The sequence below is a fragment of the Pleurodeles waltl genome, chromosome 3_1 (genome assembly GCF_031143425.1).
Source record: "Pleurodeles waltl isolate 20211129_DDA chromosome 3_1, aPleWal1.hap1.20221129, whole genome shotgun sequence".
Lineage (NCBI taxonomy): Eukaryota > Metazoa > Chordata > Amphibia > Caudata > Salamandridae > Pleurodeles > Pleurodeles waltl.
The window spans coordinates 148139961-148159708 of NC_090440.1; the positions used below are offsets into that span (position 1 = coordinate 148139961).

The following is a 19748-nucleotide window of genomic DNA, read 5'->3' on the forward strand; positions in this document are numbered from 1 at the left end:
GGCAATTGTGCAATTATCCATGTAACAGGGTCGCTGTCCAAGTCGTAACAAAGCTGCCTTAGGGGGAAAATGTAAAGCATGTAGCAATGATAACAAAGGATTTTTGAAAGGCAAGCCCAAGAACGAATGAAAGTGATGGGCATGAAATGGGCGTGGTTAAAGCCCACAGAAAAGAAGACAACAGGTCGGAAGCGCTTCTGCGCTTGACCTAAAAATGTTCAAGCACCCATCAGCTGAACAATTAGAGCCAACTGGCTCGGTAACCGCCATCTTGAAGGAGTCAACATCCCCTCTACATCTCAACATACCATGGTTCTATCACAAAAACTGAAAGGCAACTTAAAAAGCTGTGAAAGCATATGTGTGTTTTTTTTCACCCACTTAGCACTCTGAATTAGTATGCAAGAGGAAAGCATCTGCAAATCACTGATAAAAAAAAACAAATCCATTCATTAATGATTGCCATTGATTGGATTATTTTGTCAAATCCATGAGTAATTCCTCATGCTGAATTGTGTTCTTCCTGCATGCATTATAATTCAGTGGGTAACACTTTTTACCACCCTCAAATTGTGAAGCAATAAGGTGTGAGCAATATTTTTTCCATCTGGTGCGTTAAACACTGTTTATTTTTTACAACAGCATGACGGCTGTTTATCACTGCGTGGTTCTTCTGGGCTGCACCGTCATTTGTTGCAATATGTGCAGGCTGTCTAACATCACCATTGTGCTGGAGAAAGAGGAATGTGGACTCTGCTTCGAGGTCAATACCACTTGGTGCTCGGGTTACTGCAACACACAGGTGAGGATCTGTGGAGATGAGACGGAAATAAACAATCACTGGCAAAACCAGTACCCCTCCCTTGAAAATGCTAATAGATCCAAATACAGATGTGCACAAATGTTTGAGACTGTTAAATACACAAATGCTGTTTAGCACACTACATTGACTGTGCCAGAGGAAAAAAGTAGTAAACAAGCATTGGCAAAGCCAATAGATCTCTCCTATACAAGAGTTATTGGCTTTGCAATGTGTTTTTGCCATGCTGTACATCAATGCATGGCTAAAAGTTAGTGGCGTGGAGTGTCATTGAGTGGAGTAGGGAAATAGTGTCGTAGAGTGGATTTGTTGGAGTACTGTGTCATAGAGTAGGGGGAGTAGAGTGTCAGAGTTTAATAGAGGGGAGTAGAGTTCAGTGGCTAAATGGCAGAGAGTGTCATAGAGTGGAGTGGGTTGGTATGGATTGAGGTAGTGGGCTACATTAAACTGAAGTAGAATGGGGTGGATTGGATTGGGGTAGAGTGGGGTGGATTGAGTGGGCTGAGGTGGATTGGAGGGGGTGGATTGAAATGGGGTGAGGTGGACTGGATTGGGGTGGATTGGAGTTGGGTGGATTAGATTAGATCAGGGTGGGTGGATTGAATTGAAGTGATAGGACTGGGGTGGGGTGGATTGGATTGGGGTGGGGTGAATTGGAGTGGAGTGGGGTGGATTCGATTGAACTAGAGTGGGGTGGATTGGAGTGGGGGGGATTGGATGTATTGAAGTGGGGTGGACTGGATTTTTTGGATTGGAGTAGGGTGGATTAGACTGGAGTTGGGTGGATTGGACTAGAGTGGGGTAGATTGGACTGGAGTGGGGTGGGTTTGATTGGATTGGAGTGGACTGAACTGGGGTGCATTGGATTGGGTAGAGTGGGGTGGATTGGAGTAGATTGGATTTGAGTGGGGTAGATTGGACTAGAGTGGGGTGGATTGGAGTGGTGTAGGGTGGACTGGAGTGTTATGGGCTGGATTGATTGGATTGGTTAGGTTGGATTGTAGTGGGTGGGGTGGATTGATATGGTGTTGGGTGGAATGGGTGAGGTAAACTGGAGCAGATTGGATTAGAGTGGGGTGTGGTGGATTGGATTGTATTGGGGTGGATTGGATTAGGGCGGGTGAGGTGGATTGGAGTGGATTGGTTTGGAGAGGGGTAAATTGGACAGAGTGGGGTGGCTTAGATGGGGTGGATTGTAGTGGGGTGATCTGAAGTGGGGTGGATTGGATGGGGTGGATTGGACTGGAGTGGGATGGGTGGTCTGAATTTGAGTGGACTGGATTTGAGCGGGGTGGATTGTGGTGGACTGGACTGAAGTGGAGTGGGGTGGATTAGAGCTGGGTGAATTGGATTGGTGTAAGGTGGATTGGTTTAAAGTGGAGTGGACTTTCTGGAGTGAGGTGGATTGGATTAGTGTGGGCTAGATTGCACTGGAGTGTGGTGGATTAAGGTAGTTTGGCATGGGGTGGATTGGATTGGAGTGAGGTGGATTAAGGTGGACTATTTTTGACTGGGGTGGATGAAGGTGAGTTGTATTAGAGTGGGATGGACTGGAGTGAGGTGGGTGGATTGGGTTGTGGTGAATGGGATTAGAGTGGGTGGATTGGATTGGAATAGGGTTGAGTGGATTTGAGTGGGTGGGTTGCACTGGAATGTGGTGGACTGTGCTCGAGGAGGGTGGATTGGACTGGAGTAGGGTGGATTGGGGTAGGGTGGGTGGAGTGGGGTGGGGTGGATTAGACTGGAGTGGGGTGGATTAGATTGAGTGGGGTGGATTGTGGTGGATTGAGTGGGGTGAGTGTGTTGCTTTGGTGTGAGGTGGACTGGATTGGAGTGGGGTAGATTGGATTGGGGTGGATTGGTTTGCTGTGGGGTAGATTGGATTGGAGTGGGGTAGATTGTGGTGGATTAGAGTGGGGTTAATTGGGATGTACTGGGGTGGATTGAATTGGAATAAGGTGGATTAGATTGGAGTGTGGCAAATTGGAATGGAGTGGATTGGAGTGGGCAGATTGTTTTGGACTGAAGTGGTACAGATTGTTTTGGATTGGAGTGGGACAATTGGAGTGGGGCAGTTTGTTTTGGATTGGAGTGGGCATATTGGAGTGGGGAAGATTGTTTTGGATTGCAGTGGGACAGACTAGAGTGGGGGAGATAGAATGGGGAAGATTGGGTTGGATTGGAGTGGGGCAGATTGTTTGAATGGGAATGGGGCAGATTGTTTTGGATTGGAATGAGGCAGATTGTTTTTATTGTAGTCGGGTACATTGTTTTGGATTAGAGCGGGGTAGATTATTTTGGATTAGAGTGGGGGACATTGGAGTGGGGCAGATTAGAGTGGGGTAGATTGTTTTGGATTAGAGTGGAGGACATTGGAGCGGGGCAGATTAGAGTGGGGTAGGTTGTTTTAGATTGGAGTGGGACAGACAGTTTTAGATTAGAGTGAGGTAGATTGTTTTAGTTTAGAATGGGGCAGATTGTTTTGGATTGGCGAGGGGCAGATTGGAATGGGGAAGATTGTTTTTGATTGGAGTGGGACAGAGTGTTTTGGATTGAACTGTTTTTGGATTGGAGTGGGGCAGATCGGAGTAGGGCAGACTGGAGTGTGGCAGACTGGTGAGAGGCAGATTGTTTTGGATAGGAGTGGGGTGGATTTGAGTGGGCCCGATTGTTTGGGATCTGGAGTGGAGCACATTGGAGTGGGGACGACTGGAGTGGGGCAGATTGATTTGAATTGGAGTGGAACAGATTGTAGTGGGGCGGATTGTTTTGGGTTAGAGTGGGGCAGATTGTTTTAGATTGGAGTGGGGCCGATAGGAGTTGGGCAGATTTGAGTGGGGTAGGTTGGGAGGACTGGAGTGTGGCAGATTGGAGTGGACTGGGGTGAGTGGTTTGGATAGGAGCCGGGCAGAATGTTTTGCATTGGAGTGGGGCAGATTGTTTTGGATTGAAGTGGGGCAGATTGGAGTGGGGAAGATTGCTTTAGATTGGAATGCGGCAGATTGTTTTGGATTGGAGTGGGGCAGATTTGAATGGAACATCTTGTTTTAGACTGAGGTTTGGTAGATTGGAGTGGGGCAGATTGTTTTAGATTGGAGTGGGGCTGATTGTTTTAGATTGGAGTGGGCAGATTGTTTTAGATTGGTGTGGGCCAGATTAAAGTGGGGCAGATTGTTTTGGGCTGGAGTGGGGCCGATTTTTTTGGATTGGAGTGGGGCAGATTCTTTTAGATTGGAGTGGGCAGATAGGAGTTGGGCAGATTTGAGTGGGGTAGGTTGGGAGGACTGGAGTGTGGCAGATTGAAGTGGACTGGGTGAGTGGTTTGGATTGGAGTGGGGTAGAATGTTTTGGATTGGAGTGGGGAAGATTGGAGTGAGGCAGACTGATTTAGAAAGGAGTGGGGCAGATTGGAGTGGGGCAGATAGTTTTAGATTGGAGTGGGGCAGTTTGGAATGGGACAGATTGTTTTACACTGGAGTTGGGTAAATTGGAGTGGTGATGATTGTTTTAGATTGGAGCAGATTGTTTTGGAATGGTGTGTGGCAGATAAAAGTGTGTCTGACTGTTTTGGATTGGAGTGAGATAAATTGTTTTGGATTGGAGTGGGGCAGATAGGAGCTGGGCAGATTTGAGTAGTATAGGTTGGGAGGACTGGAGTGTGGCGGATTGGAGTGGATTGGGGTGAGTGTTTTGTTTGGAGTGGGGTGTATTGGATTGGTGTGGGGTGAATTAGATTGGTCTAGGGTGGAGTGGATTGAGTGAGGTGCATTGGATTGAGTGGGGTAGTTTCTTGTGGGTGGGGTGGATTGGTATTGAATGGAGTGGAGTGGATTGGATTGGATTTGGGTGTACTGCACAATTATGTGTTAAAGCATAATTCTGGAAATTATACATAAGAAAGAAACAATGTTGCTTTGAAATATTTAGAACAAGATAATAGCTATCTTTTGAGAACAGTGCCCATGAGCAAAAACAAAACATTAGTGCACAGTGAGAAAAGAAGACTTGGCAAAATAAAGGTAATTAGTTAACTATAGAAAATAAAAGTTTGCAATTTTGTTTGCCCTGCTGGGCACGTTTTTGCAAGTCACACACCTTCTGTTTTCAGGTTCCTAGAAGTTAAAATCACGTTGGGAGCAGCGGACGGGCATTGGTTAAGCTGAATCAATCAGTGCCTGCTCCCTACTCCACAGACATGAACAAACATTATGCTAGGCCTGCAATGACCAATTACAAGGCTGTAACTGTGTGCCTGGTGTAAAGATGAGTGCTGTGCAAGCCAACAAATGGTAAGCCCCGGGCAGGTTCTAAGCCACTGTAAGATTACATTAGTCTCAAAGACTAATGCACATGCTCTGTCGAGCTGACACCTAAAAAATTAGTTTTTTCTGTACAGAATAGTAATAGGAAATAAATAATTTAATTTGACCAACAGTATGATGCTTGAGTGCACTTTCCTGATGTAAAATAGCCCCTTGTAAATTTCCATGGCAACACTTCTTAATGGGTCAAATGATGTAGGAAATAGATAATTGCATTTGGTGAAAGAGAAGTACTCTGCTGGGAAGAGCCAAAGCCCACTTTGTGTATATTTTACATAAATGACAACAATAGATCCAAATAAAAATGTACAAATTGGCTGGAAATCATCGGTGGTGCAACAAATGAAAGTATCATCTTTCTAGTGCAACAAATGAAAGTATCATCTTTCTAAGTCACATTTTTAAAAGTATGATGTTGGATACAAACTGATTTAGAGGAAGTCTGCAAACAAAATGGCAGATATCCTATCCTTCCAATTTAGCATTTCCCTGTCTTTATGGGAAGGGAGAACAAGGTGCCCTTCCTGATAGGAACATTCTGCTGGCAGTACAGGAGCACCCAGATGGTACTGAACTAGCATTCGAGTGGTTGTCATAACTATGCTTGTTGGAATTGCTTCCAAGATAGGTCAGAAAACTGTGTAATATGCCATGAGGCCAAAGGAATCTGGTTTATAAATGCCGTCTGAACCACATGATAGTGATATAGGACCATATTAAGCATATCACTTGTTATGTATTCTTTATCTCATATGATTTATTAATTGATTTTAGTACTCTTTATAAAGATTTTGAGTATTTGAGCATCATCCTCAGTTTCGTTTTAGTATTAATTGTTTGCCTGAGATTGAAGGCATATCAGTCACTGCTTGAGAAATGTGTGTTTTTGAGGGGAACAGATAATGTGCCAATATTTTTTATTTAGTTCCATGGAGTAATGTAGATTATTATAAGAAACATTTTAAATGGAATATCATATTTTAAAGAAATAAACGTACACTCTAATATACGCTCTTCTTTTCTAGTACATTCAAGCTGTAGAGTAGGTTTAGCAGGTCTGAAAATGGGAAAATAAAGTGCAGTTTGGGTCACTTTATTTAACTTTTTGCTGACAGGGTTCTGCTTTTACGATGTTTATTTAAATCCTCTAGGGAGGATTCATTGTTGCAAGCTTGCTTCAAGGATGGTCCTCCAAGGGTGAGCCTTACATATCAACTGATTAATGCTCTGAAAGTAGCACTGCCATTGTAAAAGAGTTTAGTACCACTACTAAAAGAAAGAAGAAATTATTTGTTAATCATGGATTTAACTGGAATCATCCTTGTGAAATACAAATTATATATTTAATAGTGAGAACATGTTTTCTGTGAAATTCGAGCTTTGAAATCACAGACAAACATTCAAAAAAAGGCTTGCTTATGTAATATATAGAGGATACATAATGGGTATCCGTATTGTGGTCCAATATTGCTGTTTTGAGGGGTTCTGATAGTGTCATAAACCTCAAAGTCCGAAGGCAAAGTGGTTTGTGAACGTCACCAGAACCCCAAGACTGCACTTTGGGACCATATTACAAATTATCTTTATTTATTTATTTAGTTAGTTAGTTAGTTAGTTAGTTTATAATACATGGATTTGGGTTAAAAAAGATATTTGATGAAAGTGCAACTAACAATAGGCACTGATTTGAATTTGAATGTTTACTTTTGTTTACTATTCATGAATACATTTTTAATAATACAATATACTATTGTGATAGCTAATGGATGTCTGAAATGTTGCCGCTGCAGTGCTTACTGATTAGTTATTGATTTACAGCATTTACCACACAGTTTGCCTCAAAATTTGCATAACTTGCAAATTTCATAAAACATTTACTTCTGGCTCACATTGATGTAAATAGTGCTGCCAGAGAATGTCCTGCATAATTTAGATGACCTTGCTGCCTGAGTTCAAAGTGCCCTGTGAAACATGGGCTTTTATACTACTGCATTTTCTGCAATAGAAGGACACACAAATGTAACATATGTATGTGTGTCATGATTTTAATTGTTCTTGGTATATATTGTTTTACGTAGGTTACCTAGTTTATTTGGTTATGAGCATTAGAATTCATTGATGTTTAACATTTCTACATTTTGTCTATAAAGGAATTGGTACCTCAGTAAATTCCATGGCTAATCACCAATTTGCTTCCTGGTTCCTGATATGCCTGAAAGATGAGAGGGCTGGGAAGCAGAAGATGTGTGATGCATACTGAGAAGAGTCTGAGAAGTAAGCTTCTAGGAATAGGAGACCCCCACAGCAAACCACGCCACCCTACACCTGTGGCAAAGGTCCCCCAAGTCTTTACAATATCTTCCCTGTCAACTATGAATTCTGCACCATTTACTAGGCTCCCACTAGTTTCATAATAATCTCTGCTTCTGACCCAAAGGTGTTTAGAGTGGAAGGTCTCCAGTAGGCAATGGATAACGTCCGTAGGAGACCCAGACCTCCCCGAAGGTCTGTCAGGCACCTGTCTTCCACAGTTCTTGGAGTCACTGGTGATCACATTTAAGATGGAGTATTGGGAGAATTACCCCAATTTTCCTCAAGCAGGCAAACCAGAGTTCTTTCTTTAGCAGCAGAAACACAGTGCTTTTCATCGTTTACCATTCCAGGCTTATTGTGTGTTCCAAAAGGCAGTGCCTAGGTTCTTAAGGGGTGCATGCTGATTTGTCATTGCTAAGTACAGCTATCAAAAACCCAAAGTTCCCTAAGGTATCTGTGTCTCGCCTTCCCAATAATATGCTGTATTTCCTTTTCTGCAAGGCAGTCCTGTGGGGGAGAATTCTCCCACAGACTCTTGGACGAAAAATTCAAACTGTAAACGTCTTTCATAGAAGGACAGAAATCTCCCTAATTCTTAATCCCTCCCCTTGGTAACTTAGCCAACCCTTGTTCACTCCCTTCTAGTGGCACAACCATTCAACGTAGGGATCAAGTGAGCCTGAAATGGCTCCACTGCTCAAGAGAAGGAAGCTACAAGAACTCTTTATTCACACAGATCCGTCATAGGTAGACAATCCCAGGAGAATCCGTCCCCTAATTTCATTCCATGCTGTAAGAACCTTTGAAGCATATGCAGAGGAAAGTGTCACTCCAAGTCAATTACAATAAATATAGTGGAGAACCTTTCATCCATGAAAGCCCTCAGTGGAAGCTGCAGTGGAAATATTGTAGAGCAAGAAGCTACATGGAAGCCATCACATTGAAAAGACCTAGAACCACTGGCATTCCTACAATATGGAATCAGTTAGGAGTATGCAGGGTACTAGCTGCTACCCTTGCCTTGCCCGTTAGTACTCCTTACTCTGTCCTTGCCAGCCCAGGAGCTATGAAGACAGCAGCAAGAAAAGAAATAAAACATGATTCAAAGATCATTTAGTTTCTACTCACTATCCTTTCTCTGGCACAAATAGAGGACTGTTAAGGAGGCCAACCCTTCGATGTCCTAAGTTGTGAAAAGGTAAGCAATGCCACCTACTCAACTCCTGTCTTTTCAGTGAATTGACCTAAGCTGATTTTCACCCAGTATTCTGAAATATTTGGTAGGGTGGGCTCAGAAAATGCTATTTTAAGATGACCACCAAAGTCCTTTTTCCCTGCTGCAACCCGGCTCATCTTTGTCAAGATAAAGCTCCACCGAATCACCTCTGTCCTGATGGACTATCACCAGTTGTCATTTAATCAAGTCTACTGTTTAAGTCATGTTGTGATTCAAGTCATACGGATAAAAGAGTATTGCTGTTCTTAAACTTTGGAAAGTACAGGACCATAATCCTTCTACTAATTGAACATTGATGATGAATTGAGCTTAGCCTTTGCATAGAACGTCAGTCCTATGTTGTTGGTTGAGCAGCAATAATAAACCAGCAAAAGAAACTTCTGTTGTTCAAGATATTCATGGAGAGAAGCTAACCAAAACACACTTTAATCTCCAATGGTATACTCATCCTGTAAGATTATTGATATATTTATCCCTTAAGATTATTTCACATTTATACACTTGCTAAAAATAACAGTGACTATTCTGGCTAGTGCTTGTAGCAGGTGAGTGAAGGCATGATCCTGTCAACAACTAAATACTGGCCGTTTTGTTTAACCATTGCTTGGAGGATATAACACCCTCAATAAAAGGTACAGTCAAGCCACAGTCAACCGTGACTGACTTGGCCACAAATATCCGTGCTTTGTCAATGTAAATTAGCCATGAGAAAGCCAAGTGGTGGCCCATTCAAAAAGGCAAAATAGCTGGTTCGTTCCATGGGTCTCTTTGTAAACAGTAACCATCCCAGTATGCTACCAGTATTATGATATCCCAATAATTAGTATAATAAGCTGGTACATACTACAGCTGGCCTAATGCTGAACATGGAGGACACTTATTGGATTAGTTTGCTGTTGAATGGAAACTTGAACCATTGAGGAACAGGCTCTGGAGAGGTACATTAGCTTTCCTCTTACAGCAGTCAAAGAACAAAAGGGGTGTCTGTCAAGTAGACTGTGAACATGGGTGTTCGGCTCCGCAGCTGGGCAGCTTAAAGATTGAATCAACAGGTGTAAAATCTCAGTTCACAAAGCCATTTTAAATTTAAGCCTTGTATTCTCAAAATGTGAATATTCTCTAATAATTCGACGTACTCATAGTTAGTAAAAAATCGTTATGTTGTAATATTGTGCGGATGTGAGCAAATTGTCTAATAGAAAGGAGAGTCAATGAGACATGGAAAATTCCTGAACATTAATCTTTTGCAAGATACATTCTCATCCTGGAAATGGCTGAAGATTACTCATGTCAAGGGCAGAAGATTAGTCCATAATCAGCATGGAAGCAGAGAGGGTTAACAGTCAGACTTGATGAGGAACTAGCGGAAGTGGTTTTTGCACGAGAATAAACAGAGTCAGATGATGAAAATGAAAACAAAAACTGTATAAATCATTAAGAAGAACGACTTAGGGAATGCTACTACTATTGATGCTTCTAATAAGGACCCCTGGAATACATTAGGAATACTAAAAATGATAAATTTCCCCCAAGCACTGAAATAATCCTATATAAGTAAATCTACAATACCATTTAAGCATTGGGTTTCAAACTTAGCCAGTATAACAAACCTAAAATCATTCCATTAAGACTTAACTAATTGGATGTCCTAGCTCTTTCTAAAAATGAAACATACTAAAATAGAATGCAAACTCTTTCTCCAGTTTTCTCCGCTCATCCAAACATGGTTTAATATATTCTCTGGGAGTTTATCCTTTCATGGCGTCATCATCGACCAAAGTATCAAATGACTGAACACATCTCCAAACTCACAGTATTTGTATGCGTCCTCCTTCCAAGGAAGCTTAAACATTGCATCCCTCTCATGCATTTTAGAACATCTGTGCAGGTGCGTGCACTCAACCATCTTACTGAAAAACAAATGCAGCATTGCAGGACATCTCAAATCTGTTATTGTTGTAACATAAACCCACCCATCATGCTGCTGCCTATTGTGTCACATGAGCTAAAAATCAGACCGTACCATCCTCATCTCCAAACATCCCCACTGGCTACATCTGGAGGCTAGAATTAAAGTTATAGTGGTATGGTTAACACACATGAGAGCGCCACACTAGCCTTCTATCCCACCTGACAGAAAAAGGTGTAAAAGAAACGCCACGATTAAAATGTCTATTTCTGGAAATCACAAAAGCTAAAAAAAAGAAAGAAAAATATTTAAACAAGCATTGTCATGACTAGCTTCAGAGGATGGAATGATTCCCAATCCACGTACACTCAGACAGTACCTAAAAACTATGGGGCAAATGTAATATTTGCCCCTAGCGCCACTGGAGCGTCACTTTTCGAGACGCTCCGGTGGTGCTAACCACAACTCCATATCTACAAAGAGGTGTAATGCCACTTTTTGTGGTGTTATGCCTCCTTGTAAATATGGGCCCCTCCAACACAGTTTTCTTCATTAGAGGGTCGTGCAATGGGTGTTGTACTGGAAGCAGCAAAATGCCAAGGATGATTGTTTTTCTGCCGGATGATTTCCCTTCCTACACATAATTAATCATTCCAAAATGATGCTTTTGTATTTCTATGTGTGCTGCATTTTGCAGCACACATAGAAGTACCAAATCGCCATTATAGATTGTTTATGCGTGGGAAAGGATGCCTTCCTGCACATAAACAATCTATCCCCTCCACACAGGGACCCTTACACTGTGGTGCAAGGATGCCTGCGTTGGCGCAGGCAGCTTAATTCCGTGCTGGTGCAGGGGGAAGCGCATGGGTGCACAGAATTCCTGCAGATACAGCGCATCCCTGCATTTCAAAAGTGGCGCAGTGCTGCTATTTTTGGCGCAACACCTTGCTGCGCCACTTTGGCATAAATCAGGGCTTAACTTTTTCAAACTCTACCTCTACTCTACAAACTGCTGCAATTTATTTGTTCCTTCCTCTCTTTCTACCGTTCTCTGTTATCTGTGTCAATTGTAAAACTCCCAAGTGCCCTTGTGACTAAGGATGCACCAGACAAATACTTAAAAGTTTAAATAACAAATACTTGAGACCTAGGGATCCAGTAATGTCTCCGATGTGTGATAGTTATTTGTTCAACTACCAATAATCTGGGCTAGGAACGCTGTTTATTGATGTTGTTCTGAACTGAACATGGTAAGTATAGTACATGTGAAGGAGTTCTTTATATTAACAAAGATCTATTCACCATACGTTTTTTCCTCGTTTTGATGCATGATAATGTCTGTTAAGATATTTATTCAGGAATGCAAAAAATCCTTTTATGACCAAAGATCAATTTTTCACACACCCATTGTACATTGCTGACCTTTAGAGGCAAGGAAAAAGCGTTTTGTTAAGAGGAAAAATGTAACAATTAATCTAGGAAGTAGCCCTACATTGCGATTAATAATTGGGATTATTGGAAATGTTATTTTAAGGCAAATCCTTTTTTCTTTATTTTAGGATCCATTGATCAAGGACCCGCTGGTACCCTTTGTGCAAAGCTCATGCACCTTCAAGGATGTTGTATACAAAACCGTGAGGATACCGAGCTGTGGTGCTGGCATCGCCGAGTCGTTCCACTCCTATCCAGTGGCCACCGATTGCCACTGTGGAGCCTGTGACACAGACCACACTGACTGCACCGTCAGAGGCCTAGGACCCAACTATTGCACTTTTAGTCCAAAGCAGTAAAGGACAACAATGAACATCTTTCAATTGCCTCATCTTCAAGGAACCCACGGAGATGCTCCTTAAAATATTAAACCTTATTTATTGTGAAATGGGTCAATTTTAAGTGCAATATTCTACAGAAAAATGGAATGTTTAAAAAAAGTAGTTTGTTGTAATTATTTTTATTCTATTCAGTTTCATGGTACAATCTCCGACTCCAGAAAAATCTTAACTCTCAGTAGATTATAATAATTATATGACAACATATTAGACTATAAATGCAGTTAGGCAATATTCACATTTCCATTGGCATGTTTTAATGCACATGTAAATACATCACTTTCAGATTTACAACATTAAATAACCCATAAACATAATTGTTTGTGATCAAGGTAACTGGCCCCTACCTTTTAGTACTGTATTAGTGAAACTAATTTTACACCATATATATGTTCCAACACCTTGAAGACTCTTGTGCAGCCCCTTCTGTAATACAGATTGGACTGACACACATATAGCACTAGTGTGACAATAAGGGGCATTCCTTCAGTTGCATGGGAGTGTGGGAGAAACATTTTGCCTCTATGCATGCACCATATTACGGATTATGGTGCAGGTGCAAAAAGGCCATCTAGAGTTGCACGTCTGTGCACAACAAAGGGGTTGCACATAGTCAGTGAGTACTCCAAGGGCACCCCAAGAAAGGAAAAAAAGGTGATCCTATAAAGCCCTGGAAATCCCCCTGCAGACTGATGCAGTCAGTCAAGGTGATCCATTTTCCTCTCTGAGTGCAGATCAGGTGACCCCTTGTTAGAGACTCGCATCGGTAGGGGTAAGTACACACCTACCACTAGCAATACAGCCCCAACACTGGGTTGTGCCTAGTCAAGGTCCCATAAAGTAGCCCTTGGCTCAACCCCCTGGTAGCTTGGAAACAAGCAGTCTGGTTTAACTCAGCAGAAACGTATGTAAAGCATTTAAATACACCAGTACAGTAAATAAGTGAGATACAACACAAAATACAAATTCCACACCAATTTATATAAACTGTAAATATTTTTATCTTTAAACTGACACCAAAATGACAAAAATCTAATATAGGGAACCAGAGACTGAATTTTTAAAGATTAAAAGTCAAACAAACGCTTAGAAGCAAATAGCGTTCAAAGAGAAGGTTGAAGTGAACCGGGGCACAGTCAAGAGTTCCAGCCGTCCTCAATGTAACACTTTGTCACTTACTTCCAGAAGTGTTTCTTGATGCAGGAAAGTGATCCACAACTCCAATCCAAGGCTCCAGAATCTCAGATCTGCTCCTTGGGAAGTTAGGACTACAATTCCCACAATGCACCCAGCCAAATCCTTGCAAGTCCACTGAGCACTTCAGGCTGGGGCATTTTGTGGAAGTTGGTGCAGGAAAGCTCTTTAAACCTGTTGCTTCAGGAAGTCCACTCCTGAGTCCTTTTTGAAGCAAAGCAAAATCCTTTGAGCGTTGGTTCCAGTGTGCAACAGGTGCAGTTTTTAAATTTGCAGGCCTCTGGGTTGCAAACCAAGGTTTCAACAGGACAGTCCTTCTTCTTGTAGTTTCAGGCAGCAGATCTGAATTCCAATGCAGATCAGCCACTTTTATTCAATCATCTTGGGGGACAATCAGTAGACATCCTTGTCCAATAAGCTGCAGGGTGCCACCCGGAAGTATGACAGCTTCCTCCAAAGTGTGTCATCTTTTTGTCCCATAAAGCACGCACTTTCACATTCCAAGCTGGATGATTTTCCTCCAGAGGAGCAAGATCTGGCTAAACCAACCCCAGGTGTAGCTTATTTCCATTAACTCCCCATCTGGACATCTGCAAATTCCTTTCCTAAGCCCACCATCTATCTGTGGGGTACAGGGGTAAGAGGGCAAGCCCGGCTGCATTGTTTTTTGACTGGTATCATTTTGAAGCCTCAGCTTGATTCATCCAGCCCCCTTCTTGGCCTGGCGTCACCACCTACCTACCTCCCTCATCAGATAACCTGTGCTCAGTGCAGGCCACTTGTCACTTCATCAAATCAGCCTTGTAAATCCTGTTGGGGCTGATCAATCAGGAGAGACCAATAGCAGGCTGGAATTTGGCTTACAGCACAGAAAGTCATAACTTTCTGTACAAGTTATGGTACATTCAACATTTGCAAATTGTTGCATTTATCATTACCATTCATTTGAGTCCTTTCACTGGATTTCTATCTTTTTCCTAGCAATATTTAGGCTTATGAAAAATATTTCCATTATAGCCTATGGAGCCAACTTTCTACAATGGGGGAAATGAAAGGTGCAGTTTTTCCCTCACCAGGACATATAATACATGTTTTATACTGTCCCTGCTTATAGTTACGTGACACCCTCCTCCTAGGGAGTTTAGGAGAGACCTTGGAGGAGACATATGTAAAAATAAGGTGAATTGTTACTTTGGAAGTACCTTGAATAGTAAAGTTGAATTTGCATACATTTTACATTTTAAAGACAGTCTGCAGAGCAGGGCTGCCTTTCAAAATGACAGCAGGCACATAGCAGTGCACACTCTAGTGCAGGAAATCTACTGGGCCTCTAAACTTCCCTGCCCTATTATATACTAGGGACATATAGGTAGTTTGAATCCCCCTTGCCCTATTATCTACTGGGGACTTACAGGGTCTGTCATTGCCATTTGGAATTATAACATGCTGCTATTTGACCAGATAGCTTTTATTCAGAGCACTGGCCCTGGGCCTATTAAGCAGAGCCCAGGACACAGTCAGGGTCAGTATCAGTCAGAAACATTAGGATGAACATGTTAAAAGGGTGTCTTTCTCACACAGCTGCACTGTGAAAGGCACAGCAGTTGCTTCAATTAGCCACTGTCTCTTTCACTAGTGTGGTGCCTCCATAGCAGCTAAAAGTGCATCGCAGCGCAGACCAGGGTTGGGTGCCCTTTCCACAATGTGGTCCCAGGACATGTTACCAGCTGGTGACAGCTGGTGAAAAGTCTCAGAACGAGAGTGGAATGGGGTAACACTGGGAATGCACTTTAAATTTCAGGGTTTGCATTCCAACTCACCTTGAAACTCGAGGATTGCCTCCAAACTCAGAACGAAGGCTTTAATGTGTAACTTAATAATTGCATATTTGTGACAAAATATGTCTTGGGTGGACCAGTTCACAGAATCCTTTTCCATTCCCAGGACGTACCACAAGAGAATTACCTGAGTAAATACAAGCCAATAAAAGTTGAAGGAGTAGAAAAATTAACAGGACCACAATTAGAATATTTGGATAAGGCACAGTCCCCCTGCAGTACCAATGCTTCCAGGAAGATTGCAAATACTACTATTCTATAGTTCAGTGTTTGGTATAATATGCAGTAAATCATGCCTTTATCACGTCAGGCAATGATGCGTAACAGCCAGACACTACTAATTACTATGGCACAGCATGTAAGTAATGGCTGTCTACAGGGTCTTACATGCATGGAAAGTAACAGGAATAATACTATCTGTTGGGGTGCTGTTCTCAAATTCTATTGAATGCAGTTCAACACATGGTCACTTGCCAACAACAGTACCTTCACACAATTTAATTCAGTAACAAACCCTGTACTTCAGCTGTTGCAGTGAGTGTTTTTGTCTGCTCTGTAACACACATATTTGGGTGGCAAGGAAAGAGCAACAAGATCACATTTTGCCTATAAAAAACCATAACACGAATATGTATATTGTACCAATTTATTCAAGCATTTTCATCCCAGAAATAAAGTACTCTTTGTAATAAATTCTGTAATATTTGTGCTTATTGATTGATAATGTTATATATAGTAATGTTCTACCCTTTTCCCACAGGTGTAACCCATAGTTCATACTACATGTAGCTTAAACAATGTTTAATAATTTCCACTTATTGTGAGTGTTACAGATGTAAGCTAACCCTCAAATAGGAGTTTATATGCAATACTGTGTTTCCTCCTCTTAGCCATATGAATTATGAACATACTATGCAATATCAGTGGCGTCCGCCACAAAGCTCAAGGTGGGGAAAGGCGGTAACAAATAAAAAAATGAATAAACTTATCTGTTATGATGCTGCCGGCTGCCTCACACTCCTCTTCTGATGGTGTCTCAGCCGTCCCTGGGACACCAGCACAGGATCCCCCATGCAATCCTGGCACTGCTCTCAAGCTATACTTAGCATGAGAGCAGAGCCAGGATTTGTTCTGGCCGGCATGGTCTGCTGCTCAGACACTGCATCGGAGTCTGTGCAGTTTCTCCTACCCTGCTGTGCAACACAGCCAGGTTGGAGAAACCTAAGTGCGCATGTTAGTTTTGCCGGCCTAAGACACTGGCCAAACTGATATGCGCACTTAAGTGCACTCAGTGACTCCACTCCCCCTCCGCTCTTCCCCCCTCCCATGGCCCAGCCCTACCCCTCCCTGCACATGCTGACTGAGCCAGCAGCTGAAAAATAAAACAATAGTAAACTATAATTTTATTTTTCAGCTGCTGGCCCTTAGCCAGGTGGTGACGCTTCTTTGCCATTGCGAAGGACCGGCCCCTGTACAATACAGTTAACATTGATTCCATTGCACATGATCCTTTTGCTCAGCTGTCTTTCTTGACTTTTATGTGCACGCTCTGTGGTCCTTCAAAGGAGGACCCCTCTAGATTATAGCACTATTTATGCCAGTCATTTGTTAGGGGAATTTCATGTTTTTTTATAGACCCACTGGACTGTCCTATTTCTTTGTAGTCCTGCCTACCGTCGGAATCCTAGTGCGCGGACTGCTTTCCTGTCAGCACAGAGGAAACCATTGAAATGCCAGGAAAGTGTCGAAACCCTCAGAATGAGATTGGATGACACAAACAAATGGGGAACTCCCTGGATATCCTTATAATGAAATGATGGCAATGTACAAAATCCGTGGGTAGCCTAATTACAACACTGACAATAGGGAAGAATACCAAACTAAACACATTGCAGGGCAACTATAGATCACACATAAATATGCGGACACACAATTCTGGTAACAAAAAAGCATTGCGAGCAAACACAAGTGGTAAATTGATTTCTGGGATAGAGATCAATTAATACATAGCTGCTAAGCCGATTTGTGGTATGTGCTGCTATCAGCAGGTTGAGGTATGTGAGTGGGGCCTTTTCGCTCACTATTTTTCAATTTGGCAGGTGTTTACACCTTGTGCTTCGATGCATCCATTACGACGTTGTATTACTGGTTCTTTTCTGTGTTGCACTGAAACGTTATAAGGTTTTTCATCCATTGTGCCATGATTATCTCTGCATCGCGTTTTACAGGGGCAATTACTACCAGCTCCAAGCTGGTGATTTCGGCCAGTACAAAAGTTCGTTTTTTTTTTTTTCAGTTTGCACACCACAAGAGCCAAACATCAAAGATGCTTTTGACACTCAATTTGACTCTTATTTGCAGGTCAAAATATTCCCATATATCTGTTAGACTTATTGGATGTGGAATGTATGCAATCCCATTAAACTTCAAATACAAACATTGCAGAATGTTCATATTGTAACTCCAATTCTACTATATTTCAGAACTATGGGGGTCATTCCAATGTCCGCCGCCCGCCAGAATTCCCCCCTCCGAAAGACCGCGGCGGGTATTACAAGTTTTCCCCTGGGCTGGAGGGCGGTTGCTGAAAAACCGCCCGCCAGCCCAGGGGAAAACAACCTTCCCACGAGGATGCCGGCTCGTAATCGAGCCGGCGGAGTGGGAAGGTGCGACGGGTGCAGTGGCAAGGCAGACACTGAAATACTTTGCGGGGCCCTCTTATGGGGGCCCCTGCCGTGCCCATGCCATTGGCATGGGCACGGCAGGGGCCCCCAGGGGCCCCGCGACCCCCCCTACCGCCATCCTGTTCATGGCGGCTTTCCCGCCATGAACAGGATGGCGGTAGGGGGGGTCGGAATCCTCATGGCTGCGGAGCGCGTTCCGCAGCCATGGAGGATTCACACGAGCAGCGGAAAGTCGGCGGGAGGCCGCTGACTTTCCGCTTCTGACCGCGGCTGAACCGCCGCGGTCAGAATGCTCGTTGGAGCACCGCCAGCCTGTTGGCGGTGCTCCCGTGGTCGGTGGCCGCCAGGGTCAGAATGACCCTCTATATAAGGTTGTACTAGCAGTAGTGATGGGTTCCAAAATATCCCATACAAATTACATATATACCGTACAATCAACTAATACTGTTGTGCTGTGCTTGATTTCTGAAAAATTAAGTGCCAGGGCGCTAGTCAGGAGGACACTTCAGCTTGCACCGCCTATTGCTGGCAGTGCTGCCAGTTACAGTAACAACACAACTTATAACTGTCACACTCCATCAAGGGTGACACTTCTGACAATTTCAGACCCTCACAGGTAAAAGAATGGTTATGGTGTTTGTTATTATTCATTCTTAATGTATATTTAATTAATGAACAACTGTTGTTGTGCTCGTCTCGAAATTAATCAAACAGCACCACAATGGAGGGGCAGACTGCCATAAGTGCTGGTGCTGACAATTAAGTGCCGGTGCCAAGCACTGGAAGCCACCGGCTCAAATTAAGCACTGCTATTGTGGTTAAATAGTGGGAAAATAAGTGCAAACATTTTTATGCCCCATTTCACAGATGTCATTAAAAGTGATGCACGGTTTTGGGACCATTTCCACCAGGTGGGACTTTGTGGTAAGTGCATATCTCTAGTAGGACATCAGACAGTGTGATTAGGTATTCTACATTCTATTGTGCTGCTAGAGGCAGAGTGGCATGGATGAGTCACATCAACACCTCACTGAAGCACATTCTCACCCACGGAGACATCCAAATATAACAAAAGATGTCAAACACAATTCAGCTGTAGTTTATACTAATTTAAGCCCACTAAGGTGTAAACCCCCTCGTTACAGCAGGTTCCTATTTTAATCATAGGTGGCTGTAGCATTATCTTATCTTATCTTCTTCTCTGTATGGTCCAGGGGGTACATGGTTAACAGATGTCATTTCCCACAGTGAGTAGGCAATGTTCTCATCTAGCTCATTCATAACGAGGCATTACTAACTTATTATTTTAATAGCCTTTGGGTAAAAATTCGGGTACATATATTTTGGAACAATATGGTACTCTTCTATGCATCTCACCAAACACATTAACCAAAACAAGAAAGAACTGTAGTAAAGTTCCTCTGCTTTCCCCCAAACATGTGCTGTACAATGGAACTTCTTCTTTGGCCTACTGGAAAGTCAAATGTCAAATGTGGGCTGCAGTGAGTATTTACACCACACATGAATGACAAAAACATGTGTCTTTCAGGATCACCACTGTGCTCTGGTCATGGTACATTTTAAATGAAACGAAGTTCC

The 19748-nt window shown here is 42.7% G+C and overlaps 1 protein-coding gene across 1 annotated transcript; it reads left to right on the plus strand.

Moving 5' to 3' along the window:
• Positions 1–643: 643 nt before the first annotated feature.
• FSHB (follicle stimulating hormone subunit beta) lies at positions 644–12478 on the plus strand. Its single transcript, XM_069221240.1, has 2 exons — positions 644–802; positions 12164–12478. The coding sequence occupies exons 1-2, from the start codon at positions 644–646 to the stop codon at positions 12392–12394; spliced, it is 390 nt and encodes a 129-aa protein (XP_069077341.1). The 3' UTR covers positions 12395–12478.
• Positions 12479–19748: the final 7270 nt, after the last annotated feature.

Bases quoted from the DNA above. Each gene is read 5' to 3' on its own strand.
- FSHB (XM_069221240.1), top strand. From the start codon at position 644: ATGACGGCTGTTTATCACTGCGTGGTTCTTCTGGGCTGCACCGTCATT. The intron at 803-12,163 runs GTGAGGATCTGT...TCTTTATTTTAG, and splicing joins CGGGTTACTGCAACACACAG to GATCCATTGATCAAGGACCC.